Source organism: Canis lupus, chromosome 24 (assembly GCF_048164855.1).
Source record: "Canis lupus baileyi chromosome 24, mCanLup2.hap1, whole genome shotgun sequence".
NCBI lineage: Eukaryota > Metazoa > Chordata > Mammalia > Carnivora > Canidae > Canis > Canis lupus.
This window is the reverse complement of record NC_132861.1, coordinates 9,757,873-9,775,455: the sequence shown is the minus strand read 5'-3', so window position 1 is coordinate 9,775,455 and position 17,583 is coordinate 9,757,873. Positions and strand designations below refer to the sequence as shown.

General features: G+C 40.7%; 1 protein-coding gene and 1 long non-coding RNA gene across 9 annotated transcripts in view; one reads left to right on the top strand and one right to left on the bottom strand.

Moving 5' to 3' along the window:
• FRY (FRY microtubule binding protein) overlaps window positions 1-17,583 on the top strand; it is a 429,394-nt gene that overhangs the window by 153,908 nt on the left and 257,903 nt on the right. Inside the window, exon 1 of one of the 7 annotated variants that reach the window (XM_072795521.1) lies at window positions 14,153-14,931. The exons of 4 other annotated variants lie outside the window; for them this stretch is intronic. In XM_072795521.1, the coding sequence (XP_072651622.1) occupies window positions 14,862-14,931 (70 nt within the window). In that variant the 5' untranslated portion in view covers window positions 14,153-14,861. Of the gene's footprint in view, window positions 1-14,152; window positions 14,932-17,583 lie in introns of those variants that run through there. 2 more of the 7 variants (XM_072795525.1, XM_072795523.1) reach the window with 2 other exon arrangements.
• Window positions 7,215-16,871, bottom strand: LOC140615723 (uncharacterized). Of its 2 annotated transcripts, XR_012016199.1 has the most exons (4): window positions 16,753-16,871; window positions 14,776-14,920; window positions 9,075-9,241; window positions 7,215-7,447 (listed from the first exon to the last, which is right to left on the bottom strand). It is a non-coding gene; the product is annotated as an uncharacterized lncRNA (long non-coding RNA). The 2 variants fall into 2 exon arrangements; XR_012016198.1 differs by lacking the exon at window positions 9,075-9,241.

Genomic DNA, 17,583 nt, shown 5'->3' with positions numbered 1-17,583 from the left:
CATGAAGTTGGAGAAATAGGAAAGGATCTAGGATGACCACCAAAGGTTGAGCTCTGTCCCCAAAGTGATAGGAACTACTGAACAATCCAGCCACAGTATACAGAAGCAAAAGGGCATGAGATTTAGTCCACCCCAGTTCTCTTGCTAATGGAGACCTTGGGGTGATTCCTTTGGAGCTTAGGCTTGACTTTTCCATCTACATAAGGAGTATATTTGGCTGGGTAGCTTCTAAGACCTACCCACCCTTCCAGGTCCTCTGGACTTTGATTCTGTCTTTAAAGCTTCTTTTTGTTTTCCCTTCCCCATACTTTTCATGCTTTGCCTCTCTTATAAGTGCAACTTCTGCAGTTTCCAGGTCCATAGGCCACTGCTAGAAAAGAGTCCCATCTACACCTGACCTGGTCAGAGATGGTGTTAGGGGAGCAAAAATATCAAACATTGAGAACAGAGAGACTCTCCTACCAGCTTACTTTCCCCTTGACTTTTCACCTCCCTTTGCTGTCAGCTTGCTCTCTCTCTCTCATACTTCTCTTGGCCAAATGACCCGAAGCAGCCAGAGTAAAGTCACTAATGTGTTTAGGCTCCCTGCCATTGGTTAGAATCTTTCATTTATCCAAATAGCTGTGCATTCAAAAATTATGTGCTGAGTGCCTACTGTGTGCTTGCCTTGCCTAGTGTCCTAAGACACAAGGAGCAAAATAGTGAACACGATAAATGTAGACTCTGCCCCAATGGAAATGATAGTCCAAAGAGGGAGAAAAGCATATAAAAAAACATGATTGCATAAATGCATAACTGCATATGATAAGTTAAGACAAGTAAAAGTAGCTGTGAGGAATTTTAACAGTGGGTCTGGAGTTAGACCAGGATATTAAGGGAAGGCTTCTCTGAAGATGTGCTATCTGGACTGATGGAAGGACAGCAGGACTTAGCCAAGGCAAAAGAATGGAGAGGAGTCTGTGGCCAGTTGGAGCAGCACCGCTCACCTTGACCTGGAGGAGGGCAAGGAAGCTAGAAAATTCGAAGAGGGGAGGCAGGGCTCACCATGCAAGAGAATCAAGATATTATGAGGTCATGAAAGCAAAAAAAAGGAGTTTCAAGAAGAAGCGTGTGGTTTTGCAGTATCCAATATACAGATATGCCATTTTTGTTAAGGACTAAGAAGTGCCCACTGGCTCACTGGGGGCTGTTGGTCACCTTAACAGGAGTGTGGCCACAGGAGACCGACTAGACTGGACTAACAGGGAAATGGGAAGAGGTTGCATGAAGGGCAGCTGTGTTGAAACACTAGGCTGTGATTGAGAATTCAGGAAGCTAAGAAGAAATTGGAAGGAAATGAGCAATATAAGGAAGGTTTTGTTTTATTGTTTGCTTTTCAGATGAGACGTATTAAATGCTTTTATAAAGACTGGAATGATCTCAGAAAGAAAAAGGTTGAGATACAAGAGGCTGAGGGAGTGAGGTCCCAAGGCAAGGAGCAGAGATGGGGTGAGAATAGGCATTTCCTCCAATCTAGTGGGTCAGGAAGGTGGTCTTAGGGATTTGGTGGCAGAAAAATGGGAGCATTCATATGAGGCAAAGTCTTCCCAGAGAATGAGATGGGTGGAAGGAAGAGGGAAGGCTGCAGAGCCTGGGAGCACAGCCGCCCTGAGACAGCCTGGGGGCGTGGCCAGGCTCCACATACCTGCTGCCAGGGTTTTCTTTTCTGCTCAACCCCCACCCCATCGATCCCACGGGATTCCTGTAAGTATGTAAGAAGTGTATTTCTTGATTTTATTTCCAATGCCAAATCACACCACCTCCTATAATTTCCTATACATCCTGAATATTTAGACCTGGCAGCAGTATATTTTGCTCTGGTAATTTTTCCTCACTGTTTTATTTCTAATTAATCCTGTGATCCTTCCCTCCGTGTTCTTTCTCTTTTTTATTACCCTTTGAGTTGCTTATACCCTTTAGCTTTCTAATTTGAAAAGCACATGACTCTGTGCCTGTCTTTTCTGGTTGGTTTTTTGTAACTACATGCCACACTTCAGTCTACTTTGCATTTCATTTTTACAAAACACGTTATGAAGTTGGAATCTTTCACGTAAGCCGGCTTGCATGCCGGTGGACGGTGTCTGTCTTTCTGTCTGTCTCTCTCCAGTCAGGCAATATTTGTGGCAATAACTAGAATGTCTGCTAGATCTTTCCTTTCTTTCTCTCTTCCCATCCTGTTATGTACCTGGTACTCACCAGTTCCTTGATGCTTTGGCTTCCTGGCTTTGTGTTACGTTGTTCCTGCTGCATGTTCTTTGGTTGTACCCTCCAGATCCATGTCTCTTTGCTCCAGACACCCACAGTCTTTATGTTTCTTCCATTGACAGTCTGAAGCAGGGGAGCTCCCTTGGAGATACAAGTCCTCTTGTTTGGGATTCATAAGTCCATACCAAGTATCCTTAGAAATAAAGAAGGATTAGGAAGGAAACTAATATTTGGTGCATTCCTTAGCTATCTTGTATTAATCCTTATGCTGCTGTTGGGGCTGCTAGTCCCAGTTTAAAGACCGATAAATGAATCCCAGAGAGACTTCTTGAGAAATATTTCAGAACTAGGACTGAAACCATCCTTCTTCCCTGCCTAAAAGCTCAAAGTGGTTGCAGGTTATCACTCTGCATCATTTGGACACTCAAGAGGTGGACACCCCAGATTAGGGTGTGGGCCTTGACTTGCTTCAGGTATTGAACTATTTTTCATGTGAGGTTGGCTGTTTTGGCAATCAGGCCTCTCTAGTCCTTGAGTCCAGACGGAAGGCACATTCACCACTAGGTGGGGATGTAGCAGCACCACAAGTAGACACCAAGCAGATGAAAAGTAGACCTAATGAGAAGCCTTCGAGAGCTAGGGCATTCAAACTTTTTTTTTTCTTCTTTCAATAATTTATTGAAGTGACATCCACATAACATAAAATTAACCATTTAAAGTGACATACAGCGGCATTTAATATGCTCACAATGTTGTACAACCACCACCTCTGTGGCATTTAATATGCTCACAATGTTGTACAACCACCACCTCTACTTCCAAGCCATTTCTCTCACTCCAAAGTAAAATCCTCAGCCATTAACCAGGTTCATTCCATTCCCTTCTCTCTGTACCCCTGGCAGCAATCTGCATTCTGTTGCTATGGATTTACTATCCTGGCTATTTCTTATACATCGAATCATACTATACTATATGCAGCCTTCTATGTCTGACTCCTTTCACTTAGCATGATGTTTTCAAGGTTTGTCCATGGAGCATGGATCAGTAAGTATTTCATTCCTTCCTCTGGCTGAATATTCCATTGTGGGGCTCCACAATTTGTTTATTCATTCATCCATCAATGGACATTTGGGCTCTTTACACCTTTTGGCCACAATGAATAGTGCTTCTATGAACATGGATGCACATGTATTCATTTGAGACCTTGTTTTCAATTCCTTAGGGTATATGCCAAGAGTGGAATAGTGGGATCCTGTGGTAATTCTATGTTTAACTTTTTGAGAAACTGCCAAACTTTTCCATAGCAGCTGAACCATTTTACATCCCCACCACCAAAGTATAAGATTTTCAAACTTTTCTGAGCATGACTCACAATAAGAAGTACATTTTATATCAGAACCCAGCATTCACATATGTGTATATATTCATATAATACATATGTATGTATGAATATATCTTATATAAACAAAGTTATATGAAACCATACTCACCCCTGTTACTATATGATGCACTCTGAGGTGTTCCTTCCTGGTCTATTTTATTAGAAACATATGCTGATTTTGATACACCAAATGAGTTCCACACCTCAAAGCAAAGTGAAATCTTAAAAATCAAAGTAGCTGTGAAGATCAGAGTACCATTTTAAGTGTACATAATAATATAACCTATCTCCTTTCCATTTGGATAGTCAAAGAATTTAGGATATCATTCATCAACTTATCAATACATGTAAGTTTTGAGAAGGGGAGATTATTGAAACCATGAGGATGACATTTTACATATTCTCAAACATGGCCAATTTAGATCACACACAAATGCGAGTTGTATTGCATGCACTTGTTGGAGTGTGAGGAATGTAATTAGCTGAGGTTCTATAGTCCAGCAACAAATTATTTGGTGAGTAGCTTCTGGGAAAAGCCTTGTGATACACGTTATCATTTATTGAACACCCCAATTGAGTAGAGTAAGCTACCAAAGAGCATCATAGTAGAACAAGGGGTAGAAGAAGAGAAAGAAGTAAAATCAAGAGAAGGGAGGGGGGAAGCATAAGAAGCTTCTCCAATGTGTAGCAATTATTTATGACCATCTTCAAGAATCACCTGAAACTGAGCTCTCCTGGAAGGAGTGGTGTGTGGGAGGAATAGAGATTGGTGGTGAGAACACATGCTCTCAAGCAAATCCATGGGTAGGATTCCAGGTATCCAAGGACTAAGATGGGAAAAAATTACATTTTGCTTCTCATTAACCTCTAACTGAAATTTACTCTTTTCTTCAAGTACTAATATAGGCAACAAAAATAGTATTAGCAATCTTTGACTTCATTACCAATTGAAATTACAGGGTTTTTTCATCACATTACAGTTGCTTTAGGTGGATTTCAATATTGTTTGTTTTTTTTTATTGAAAAGTTATTATTGTTAGGCTTACCTCTAGGTTATGTTCTTTAATGTGTTATTAAAGAAATATGTCTCTATAATACCACAGTTTTATGGTTTTTAAAATAATTTGATAACTGTATTTCAAAATAACTGGTTTCCATTGTAATCTCATGCATTTATCTCATTCACGTTCTGAGAAGAAGCCTGTTGGATTTGCCAGACAGCCAAGCTCCAAAGTAGTTAAGAACCTCCTAGAGGTTCCCATTAGCCACATGTGCCTATTGAGCCATGGAATGTGGCTGTCCAAATTGAAATGTGCTGTAAAACAATACACTAGATTTCAAATATTTAGTACCAAAAAACTATTAAGTGTCCCACTAATTTTATACATATTACATATTGAAGTGATCATATTTGGGGTATTTTAGGTTAAATAAAATATATTTAATTTTCACCTGCTTTAATTTTCACCTGTTTCACCTGTTTCTAATATGTACATTATAAATGTACATATTAGAAAATTTTAAATTGCATGTGTTGCTTGTGTTTTATTTCTATTGGACATGCCTGGCCTAGCATCAGATCTGAGTTCCAATCTTGGCTCTCTCATATAACCAGCAATTATCTTCATTATCATTGTTATCATTACTCTGCCATATCCTAGCTGTCAGCTCCCCATAAATTTCAATGTCCTCATCTGTATGAGTAGATACAAAGGAGAGAGTATTACTATGTTCATTCCAGATTTAGCCTTCTTGCTAATACATTTCTTACTATCAGAAATGTCCTGAAATCTTATCCAAAAGTTCAAAAGAAGGTCCACATCCATGTCCCCTTTCCTTACTTTTCTGCTGGGTTGAGGGTTTTTAATGAACATAAAATTTAAATTATATTTGTGGAAGTAATATATAAAGATGAGGAAATAAGAATTTATAGACAGTAAATTTTAAAAAAATTATAAAGGATAGGAAAAAAAAAACTCTCTTGAAGAGCAAAGAAGATGGAAAATAAATCTTGAGGTAGGGTGGAGTAGTATGCAGGACTACAGTTGCCACCCATCCTGTATTTATCCAGAGACCTAAGTGGCATTTGGATAAGGCACAAGCAAACCACCAGCACATTCCTGGAGTTTACAAATGGCCACGTAAATAGCAGGACAACCGTAGTACATCCCTATTCCCAAAGCTAAAGTCCAGCAGGCTTCCACAATAGCTGGAAAGTGATGATATATTTCTTTAAGAGGGAAGAGCTGAGAGGGGACCTCTTGTCCTTTTGGGTGATCCTTATACTTCTGGAGCCCCTGAGCAGCCTAATACGGGCACCTTGGGGATACAAAGCCCTTTTATCTACAGAATCTCCTTTTGAGATCATGAAATAACTTTCCTTTTGAGATCATGAAATAACCTTCTGTAAATAGCAGATCATACAGTATCACCTAGACTCTATAAATGAGAAAGAAATAGCTTGAACTCAGGAGTGGATCACTGAGCCCAATACCTGATGTAATGAGGGCTGACATGAGCTTGGGTCTCTCCAAAACTAATCGGAATTATGACCCTCCACCTCTATTTCCCTGGGATGCTCAAAGTGACCTCACCTACCCTGACCATCTGCAAAGATCATTATTCTTTCTCTGGTTCCTTAGCTGAGCCATGCAATTGGAACTGCTCTCCCCACCAGCCTGTTAAACTGTTCCTTCTCATCATTCAGACAGTTTCTAGCAGCCCCACCCTCCTACACAAAGCCCTGCCTGTCTGGTCAAAATAGGGTGGTGATTTCTCCACCCTTTCTAAAAACATGCCTGGCAAGACTTTCTCTATCCTCCAGAATTTACTCGGGCCTTCAGAGTGACATTTTCTACCACGTTTTAACTGTGCTTGTGGGTGGAGAAGGTGATGTACGTATTTTTCCACGTCACTGTTGCCGAGCTCCTCTAAAGGCAGGATCAGAGGGTCTGAACCACACAGCTTCATGAACAGATGGTCACTTTGAAGGTTTAATCAGTGATGCTCAGTGAGGTAGACATTTCTTTTTAAAACAGAGGAGGTGAGTGGGGAGATGGGGAACTAGGTAATGGGTATTAAGGAGGGCACGTGATGTGATGACCACTGGGTGTTATACACACCTTATGAATTATAGAAAACTACATCTGAAACAAATGATGTACTGTTGGCTAATTGAATTTAAATTAAGAAATAATTTAAAAAACAGAGCTTTAGTTTTGAGTGAAGGGCTGTTATATGTATCTTTAATTCCATAGCTCAACTCTTCATCTCAATGACAATGACCTGGTTTTCAACTATGGTTTAGCCCTGGTTTCTGGGTCTTGGCCAGCTGTAGACTGTGCATCAGTTCTCCTCTACACCAAAGCACGTTGGTACTGCCTTATTAACTTCACAGAAGACAACTCGATCATTTTCATATTGATTTACCTCTTTCTAATTCCCAATTACTCTTTGATCCCATGTCAGCTGCTCCTCCTAGTCAGCCAGTGTGTGCTTTATATGAGATCCTTTTGATACTAGCTTTATCAAAACAGAATTGAGAAGGTGAATCTGTTGCCAAAAAATTCGAGTAACATATGCCAAAGACTGATATCAAATAATTTATTATGCAGTGTACTTTCCCTGAGCCGGAGTCCCTCCCAATAATATGGAATATCAAAGGCTGTCCTGCCCTAGGAGATGAGGCCATCTGGTGATTAGAAGCCGCGTTCCACATTTAGTAGAAAGTATCAGGGTCAGAATAAGGAGCAGGAGAAAGCGTTTCTTGACTCCCATTCCATCAGACTTTGTGGGTTGGTAACTGCAAACATGTGATCATACCTAAAAGAAAGATTTAGTAAAAAATATTTACTATGTGTAAAGTTTAAGTAGCAAGTGTATTAAAAAAAACTAATCAAAATTTCCAATTTTTCCCAATTTCATTGACCTTAAAGTTCTAGATTTCAAAACTATAAACATTAAATGGTACCTTTGAGGAAAAGTTGATCTGCCTCTTATGACTTAAAACCAAATATTTACTTCTGTGTATGAAATTGGGAACATTAGTGGGAATATTTGTTCTTACCCTAAAATTAGATACTTAATTTTTTAAAAAATTTTATTTATTTATTTATGAGAGAGAGGGAGAGAGAGAGAGAGAGAGGCAGAGACATAGGCAGAGGGAGAAACAGGCTCCCTGCAAGGAGCCCGAGGCAGGACTCGGTCCCCAGATCCCAGGATCAAACCCAGAGCCGAAGGTAGACATTCAACCACTGAGCCACTCAGGGTCCCTAGGTACTTAATTTTTAATCACTTAATAATGAAATGTCTTGCCATAGCCAAAACATTTAAATGCAACTACAAGAATGTATCTTTTTTTATTGTTAAATTATCATTTTTATAGGGAAAAACTATTTTCTTTTTTTAAAAGTTTTTTTTTTTTTTTTAATGTATGAGGGACACATAGAGAAAGAGGCAGAGACACAGGCAGAAGGAGAAGCAGGTTCCATGCAGGGAGCCCGATGTGGGACTCGATCCCGGGACTGTAGGATCATGCCCAGAGCCCAAGGGAGACGCCCAACCGCTGAGCCACCCAAGTGTCCCAAAAAACTATTTTCTTAATTAGCAACCAGTGTTTCGGAAGAGTGGTGATTAGCAGGATTGTTTTTTATCCTAAGTATTATCAATCTGTGCATTTTTGGTAAATAATTATGTGCAAAGCAAATGCCATATTTTTACTTCTTCAGAAAGGACTTAATATTTTATAATCATGAATTAATTGTTGGCTCTTACTGCAGTTCTTGATATTGGGCCTTTTTGTATCCAGTGTAAATAATTTCTCTGGTTGCTGGTGGCATTTGAAAACAGGGTAATAGGGATCCCTGGGTGGCGCAGCGGTTTGGCGCCTGCCTTTGGCCCAGGGCGCGATCCTGGAGACCCGGGATCAAATCCCACGTCGGGCTCCCGGTGCATGGAGCCTGCTTCTCCCTCTGCCTGTGTCTCTACCTCTCTCTCTCTCTCTCTCTGTGTGACTATCGTAAATTAAAAAATAAAAAAAAAATAAAAAAAAAAGTGAAAACAGGGTAATAAAGTTTTCAGCACTGTTGTGTGCTTTCACAATAAAAGGCTGTGGAAGAAACCCGTATTCTCTCTTTACATACAACCTAAATACAGTTTTAAATACTACTTGTGCCTTGTGCCAAGATTGAGATCAAATCTTTATATTTGTATGTATGAAATATGTATGAACCACATCTCCTGGTTTGGCTCTAGGTTAATATCCAAATATGCAGGCCCTACCTCGAGAAGTCAATAAGAAATGTAAATCAAGTAAATATAGAGCCTATAGTAAGCTCATCAGAACCTCCTTTCACCTTTACCCTAGGCACCAAAAGTTAGAAACATTAAAATATTAAATAAATGTGCACAAGTTTAGGCTTTCTTTACTTTCACAAACTTTCAGTCTTACCCTGGCAGCCAGCAGGGGGTGCTGGAGATGGGAGCCCTCTGATGAACAGTCTCTGTCCCCCTCTGACTTTGGAGTTAAGGAAGCATTTTGTGCTGGGTATTCTGGGGTCATTGCTCGCTCTGATTTGCCACTCCACAGTTGTCCCTTGGCTTTGTGCTCATTTAATCCTCATAACAGAACCCATGAGATAAATATTATTTTACAGATAAAATAAGATTAGGAGATGTTCAGTGGCCAAGCAACATAACTTCTACATGGGAGAGCAGGGCTTTGGTTCTGTCATACTATATTGTGGCCCTTCTAATCAATATCTGTGGAACATTTGCTCTTGAAGTAACAATTCAAGAGCAAATATTGGGAAAATTAAAGTGTTGGGAAAGAGGCCCAATTTTCGTTTCACCAGTTATGATAATGCTTGGAGTAGACACCTGAGTTAACAGACACCCTAGTCCCAATTCATTGTAACAATGTATCAGTGCCACTTTTTGAGACGTGCCTTGCAGGAGCCAGCAAATGACCCTTTGCTGGTGTTTGTCCATACAGGTCCTCTGAAATACAGCCTAGCAGTATTTCAACATTCAAGTGCTCAATTTATGTTAATTCCCGTACCCTATGATAAACTTGTAACGCACCCTAGGTGACTATGGGCTTATGGAGGGGGCCTTCCTTGTGCGGAGAGGCAAGGAGGATGGACTTCAAGCTTGACCCTGCTCCTCACTGCCATATCTCACTGCCATCTAATGCCTTTCACTACTTAAATCCTTCTAGGGCTTCCCATTAGTTAGACTGACATCGGATTCCTTTGTCATGGCTCACAGTTCTTCATAAAACTCCTTTGCAAAGGAGGTGAGGGGGAAAGAAAAATGGATTCTGCTGCTAATTTTTAATGAAAACAATTTTAAGAGATACGATTTTCCTTGTTTGCGTCTGAATCTGTGCAACAACAAGCCATGCTTTAATGAAGTCTGGGGCATTCAGAAAATTTAAATGTATTTCAGTTCCTTTGAAAAAAATTATTTGTACTGAATAGTAATGGAGTAAGCGTTTTCAAAATTTGCAGGATCTATTTTTGTGAAGATTTGCGTGTGTGGGTTGGATTTTTTAAGGGAATGATTATTGAGTTTTCTGTTTACGAAATGAACATTATGTGGCATCACTTCATATTTTTTTCTCTGCTGGTTTTTAGCACAAGATAGATCAACCCAAATGATACACATAAAATATATCAAAAAGGTTTTTGATTCATCTTGATACTTTATCTCTAAAGGACCTCATCCTGCATGAAGAGAAACAAAGCTCTTTCTCCATAATTGTCATCATTGAACTCAGGTGATGCTTAATTTGACTTGGAACCATTCTTATTAAGCAACAATACATAATTATAGGAATAGAATATATTTAATGCTTTTTTTAGAATTTTAAACTGAGCAAAAATTGATAAAGCAGTTTTTCTTACAAAGTGATTTTCCTTTGTTTCCTCAGGATGCTAGGAAAACATTTCTCTTCTGCCTAATACATTCTATGCATGAATGTACATGTCACTCTGACAATAATTACACATGTGGGCCCACGTGCAGCCATCCACAGGGAAAGGGGGCGGATTCTAACCCTAACCCAATCAACTCAATCAGACTCTTTAAAACCATTATGAGATGGCTCTTGATGTTGGCAAGCATCCAAATTGTTTGCCTAGCTTTGTTGTCACATTTTTTTTTTTGAACACCACACGTTTTAGTCTCAAAAAAAAAAAATTGTCAGATATGCTAGGAAAGAAAAATTAAATATAAATTAAAACATAAACCGATTGCACTTCTGTTGTACATTTTTTCCCCACAGGCAACAGATAGCACTAGGCATGCATGACACGTCTGTTCATTTAGTGGCTCACTCTGTGTTTTTTTTGCATAAGAACTTAGTGTGTGCTAGGGACTGTGACAGATACACAACTGAGAAACACATGGCTCTTCTGAAGAGAGAGTATAGAGTAGGAATTCATGCAGGATGGCTAAATGCCACAAACTGTGATGTACAATCCATGCACCTTTTACCACCTTCATCCCACTGTACTACTCAGCAAGCTAAGACACAGGTTGGCCTCTGCCTTCTTGGAATACTGTTTTCTTAGTTCCTACTGCACCACCTGGGCTACCACCAGTCCATTCACTATATGGATCACAATTAGGTGCCCTTTCCTGAGTTTTGGGCAGATGGTGTAGCACACACCAGAGTGGACACAGCCCATTTTCATCCCTTTACAACTTAGAGAGTAGAGTTCAGGCCAGCTTGCCACTCTCACTCACCCTGGGTCTGGCGTCCTTCTACAGACCACAACCTGTACAACAAATCAAAATAATGTGAAAAATAACAGCCTTCTTCTCTAGATTCCTTTGGGGTGGGGCAAGGCCCCAGGGAACACTTTCTTCTCCAGGCTGGAGCCCAACAGGAAGGCAGTAAGCAGTCCTGGAGAGCCAATGCGGCCCAAAGCACTACTATTATGTAGTGATAACAAGGGTCTTAGCATCTCTTCCTGAATTTTGGATAAGAAGGTTGATAACCCTGATTCTTGCCTTGCTTATGATAATAAATAAATAACTCACTTACTCACTCCAGTTCTAAAATTTACTAGACCTAAATTTTGCCAGCTCTATGACCTTAACCTTATTCTGTGCCTCTTTAAACCTCCATTTTCTCATCTGTGAAATGGGACTCTTAATAATACTTCATAGGTTGGGGGTAAGGTTTAAATATGATAAGATAGGTATTTTCAAACATAGTATTAATGTTGAATAAATGTAGGTGATGTTATTATCATGTCTCAGGTCACTTTCTGACTTTTTTTTCCCACTCTTGGATACCACTTCCTGAGGACCTTTCAGCTTTTCTGTATTACTGCTACTTTTCTCTGAGCCTCCAACAACTATGCCTAATCCCTTGCTTAAAGATTCATTATATAGTTGCCTAAGATTATTAAGGAAAGACTCCTCATTCCTCTTAAATGACATCTGAAGTCTCATAACAAGCCAGAAACAAATTCAAATTTTATTTTGTATTTTAGGTCCCTCTGTTCAGGTGCCTGTTCTGACTACATTTTTTTTTATAAGTGTCCCCACCCCCGCCAGAGAGGAGACAAAAAGATAAATGTTTTATCCCAGCTTGCAGCAGGTGTCATTCTATTTGATTTGTAGGCCTTTCAACAAAACAAAAGGCCTTTTCTGTTCTTTTACATTATATGCTCTCTTTAAAGGTACTCAAATGAGGAGGAAAGAAAAAGCACACATGATCAAGATTTCTGATTCTAACGGTCAGAAACTGGGCTCTTAGTTACTGATTCCCTCTTCACAGGGAAAATGAGATGCCATTAAAAACATTCTTTTCTCAATAGCATTTAAAATTTTATAATCGTTTCCTCTTGAAGTATATGTGAGTGGCATTCTCAGACAATTAATGTGTTTATAGTAGGATTGAAAACTTTGAAAAGCCAGTTAAGATCTCTTTTATAAGGTGGACCAAGATAATCCTTGTATGCTTGAGTAATGATATATAATAGCATGCTTGCTTATTGCAGCTGTTTGAAATGTCTCCAACTTGCTAGCCCCAAATTGTTTCTATTGGTGTCCAAAAATGATATGGATATGACCTTCCAGGTCATACCAGTGGTACAACCATGTGTATAACTTCCAAAGTTTGATTCTGATGTCACTAAGGGTTCATCAGAAATATCAATATAGCTAAAGCTTAATTGTTTCCTATATGCAAGCCAAACTATGCCGAGCACTTTATTCATAATGTCATCTAATCTTTCCAACAACTGAAGTCGGCACCATCATTATCCCCCTTTTCCAGGTGAGGGAACTGAGACTTAGTGACATTAATAGCTTGCCCCAGGTCTCCTAGCTAGTAAGGTCTGGAGCCAGGTAGGAATCTGGGGCCTGTCTAGAGAGACTTTGTGCTCATTAACTCCAGGGCACGATGCAACCTCCCCATTCATTCATTACCATGGGGAGGCCTCAGAAAGTTGGGTATGGATGTTAGTTTTTGTTTTTGGATGTGATTATTGTTTTGAGGTAAAACCTTCAGGTGCTGTTTTACTTGGAATCCATACATTCAAAGTACAGGTGACAAAACATAATTAGCTTATCAACTAAAACGTGTGAAAATGAAAAGGAAGTCCATCTGATAAGAGACTTCACTGGAATGAAGCACTACTATGAGTAGAGCTGGAAACCTTAGTGGCTGAGGGCTTGGCTTTTGTGTAAGTGTAGGAGCTTGAAAAGCTTATATTGATGGTGCCTTGGGGCATTTCAGGACATGGTACTAGTTCTCTTCAGTGCTCAATTTTAAAAATTCTTCACCTTAAAGTTATAGTGTACTCTTCCCATGTCTTAAAAGCACTGTTAGTCTAAAAAGTCCTATTTGTGTGTTGACTGGAACAGAGTTGCCCAACATTTTTTATGTTCAATAATTATTAATATGGCTTTATTCATTGCCTTGGAAAATATCAATCAGAAATGTACTGGAAAGGGAGAACTATTCTGTGGTGCATGAGGCGGCTGGCCAAATCCCATCTACTCAAAGGCAGCCTGTCAGAATTAAAATGCATTTATTTAATCCCCGGGCCAAGCTATACGATAACACAAAATGAAGCTAACCGAAATCAGGACACCTGATAGCAAGATTTCATGAACTAAAAAAGCCATTGTACAGAAAGGGATCTAATGCCTTTGCTTCTTATCCTTCTAATACAAATAAATAAGCTTCACTGGCCTGTACGATTCTTAGAAATGATAGGTTTGAGAAACAGATCTGTCGTGGAGCCTGACATTCGGTAAACAAGCGGACTGAGCATCCATCCCCTTCAGACACACACATTACTGGTGGGGTGCCTCAAAACGACAAGCCTTTCTAGGAGGGAGAAGCACAAAGTGCAAGGGAAAGAAAAAGCCTAGCTTTCGTACTGCAACAAGGCTGACAGATGGGGCTTTTAAAAAACGTCACTGCAACCAGATCCAGGGGTGCAGCTTTGCTTGCTGCAGCGCCATGCAGTTGTGTATATTTCAGGGACAGACACAAGGGGAAGTAGCAGGCAGTGCTCACGAGCGGGCTGCTCCCTGGAAGCATTTCTGGAGAGAGAGGAGCCACAGAAGCTGGGAAATTCCTCCTCCTCCTCCGGCTGAGTCCGGGGCTGAGTGGTGGCTCAGGTTGAGACCGTGGGCAGGGGCAGGGACCGGGGGCGGCGCTCCCAGCCCATCCCTCAGCCCAGCGGAGAGCTGTGTGGGCTGAGCTGTCTGCACCGTGTCAGGGAGGCCAGCCAGGAAACCCGCCCTCCCGAGGGAAAACGGATCACAGTTCAGGTGGGGACTTCCTCGGTAGCGTACCTGGCTGGAGCAGAGCATGTGGGCGGCCGGCGGCAGGCGGCTCTGGTTATGGCAGCCCAGAAATGAAAGCAGCGGCCGCCGCCGCCTCTGAGGGCTGCAGGCAGATCAGCACCCAGCAAATAAGAAGCAAGTCCTGGACCCCGAGGAGGAGGAGGAGGAGGAGGAGGAGGTGGTGGTGGTGGTGGTGGTGGTGGAGGAGGAGGAGGAGCGGCCGAGCATCTCTCTCCTGCTCCTTGGTGTCCTTTAAATGAGGACTCCCTGCCCGAGCCGGAGGTAGATCTGCAGAGCCTTCCTTTCCGCGGCTGACCCCCGCTTACATCACTAACCTGTGACAGGCACATCTCCACGCCCGGTACCTGCTCCGCCAGCGGCTCCCAGTACAGTCCCGGGAGCCTCTTTGTATACCGCCGACATGGCCAGCCAGCAGGATTCCGGCTTCTTTGAGATCAGTATCAAATATTTACTGAAATCCTGGAGTAATAGTGAGTAATAGAAAATAACCTTTTTTGTTTGTTTGCTGGGTGTTGCGTAAGGTTCGAGAAATAAAATCTCAACTGGAGGCATAAGCTGGTGAGCAGGGAAGTTTTTTTGGTTCGGTCTGCTATGAAAATCAAAATGTCAGAGACTGACCTAGCTTTCCTTAAGTGCAAAGGCTGCAGTGGAATCACAGTAGATTTTGTTTGATTAAATTTTCAAGTGAGATGGCCCTTCAGACTCTGGCAGGGCTCAGGATGGGGCATTCTAGGCTGCACTTTCTGCCTTAATGTTTATTTGATAAGGGTTTATCTAAGTATTTTGTGAAGTGTGGTTTAATCGAAGGGGTGTGGCAGGGTTTCAGAGTAGTTCATAATTGTTTTATTAGGGCATTGTCTGCAGAAAAAAAGTACTTTATAGTCCAAAACCTGGAGTCATCTCTTTTGTATATAGAGGCATTTGCAGGATTTTTTTTTTTTAAGTCTCTCCCTTGTCCATGTGGATGATGTTCAGAATGCTATTTAATATTTGGATTTGTGAAAATCCTGATGTGTTATAGTCCAAACTAACAACAAGCTTTGCTGAAATATAAACAAGGTTCTGACCCGGATCATTTATTAGGATATCAGAATGTTATGGCTTCTGAAGTTCCATTACTGACCTACTTAAAGATTTTAGCAATAACATATTTCAAAAGGACAGCCTCTAAGGCATCATGGATCTGGAATCAAATTAAAATGAGGCCTTCAGGTGATCAGTGATGTCCGTGTTTTCTGAATAGTTCAAAAACAAAGTCTCCTCTATTTCTCCATCAGCCTTTGTGCTTGCTCTGGATAAAGACCCGCAGGTATTACAGATCCTTAATTGTTTGAAATTTTAAAAAACCTTCCAAGAAAAATTCTGATGCTGTATTACATGCATGCTAATTAACCGACCTGTGCTCAAAGAGCTGACAATTAATTATCCCCTACCCAGATGACCTGTGGCCAAGATTGTTCTTATGTAAACAGAACCTGGGCAGGAGAACCTGTGCCATAATTGCTTTAAGAAAAGAGCCAGAGTACCTTCAGCCTTAAGGTATTCAGGGATATGTATCTCTAAATGATATCCAAAGAAACCATTTTTTCCCCAGGTAATTTTGCACCACTGTATACATGATGAGGCTTGTCTGAAGCTGTTTTTCTACAAGTGGGAAGCCATTTGGGAGTCATACTGTCACCCAAGTAGCATTCCTTTATTTGTTGTAGTCGTAATTCATTTATCTTGGATCCATTATTTGTATAATACTTCACACTCAAGGATGAATCTTCCTTTGTTTATCCATTCTTTGATAAATGAAAGGGATCTGACACCCAGAGTTCTTAATGGAGCAGTTTTCCAATAACTGGAAGGACTTACTGTGAGTTTGACAATAGTATATGGTTTTGAATCCTCATTTTTAGTACACCAAGGCCAGATGATTTCCTATCAATTTTTGTCATTGTCTCATTAGAGAGAAAATTATGTGTGACAGTACTGAGGCCAGTGGGATTTCTTTTAAAATCTTTCTCCCCTTGTCAATTTTCAAATTACTCTAGACAAAGTGTGCATTCTCTCCACCTTTCCTAACTCACCCCCACCCCTACACACACACACATACACACACACACACACACACACAGAGGCACGCTCACTCTCTCACATCAGGAAATGGTTCAAAATGACTGTTCATATCTACTTTGAGAGTATCCGGGACACAATTTTGATTTCTTTCAATTCATTCAGCAGATATTTCTTCAACATCTACTATGTCAGGCTGTGAGGCTACAAAGGGGAATAAGACACCATACCTGCCCTCTCTCTTCATTTCTTCATTATAGGAGAGTGAACTTGGTGATTCTATTTAGCGTTCCTTTGGAAGTCAGAATGCTTTTCAGTCCTTTCTGGAAAGAGGAAGAGGAAATATACTTTATGCTTCATGTTCTTTAAGCTTATTGCAACACTAACTTGTTTATAACCTAGCTTAGCTCTCGGTTTTACATATTGTCAGTAGCAAAGAGAGAAAGGAGTTTGTCTGTGTGTAGAAAACAGTAGCCTCGGGGCTTTGACCTACTCAGTGTAACCTGGCTGAGAGGCTGCATCATGGAGCCAGCAGCCCATCGGCCAGCATCATAGGTTTGAGAGGCCAGGATGCCTGCCCACATACCTGAGTAGAGAACTAGGCTCCTAATTATATAGTGGTGCTTATTTATAAAAGTACGACAATTAAAAAGCAATAAAACAAACTGTGTAACTATGGCTGACTGCTTAACAAGGTGGTAGTAAGAGGAGAGAGGATTCCAAGAGCATGCCCGTTAAGATTTCCATTCATTTTTTTTAAAGGGCACATTGTGGAGGAAATGTAATTTCGTGTATATCTGTCTCCTCTGAAGAATTAACAAGTCAATTAAATCAGTCATTGCCTGGTGAGATGTGTTAGCTTTTTATTCAGTGTTCCTTTTGACAGTCTTCTTCATTGACATGCCCACTCTGTCAGGCTGCCCTTTCATTTTAATGGAGTTGGGAATTAAAATGGCCTTGATGTCTGGAAATAAAATGTCCTTTGTAGACCTAGCTGGGGGAGGCTTTCCTTAGTCCCTGGGACCCCCCTCCCCTTAAGTCCTGTGCTCCTTCCCCAGTCA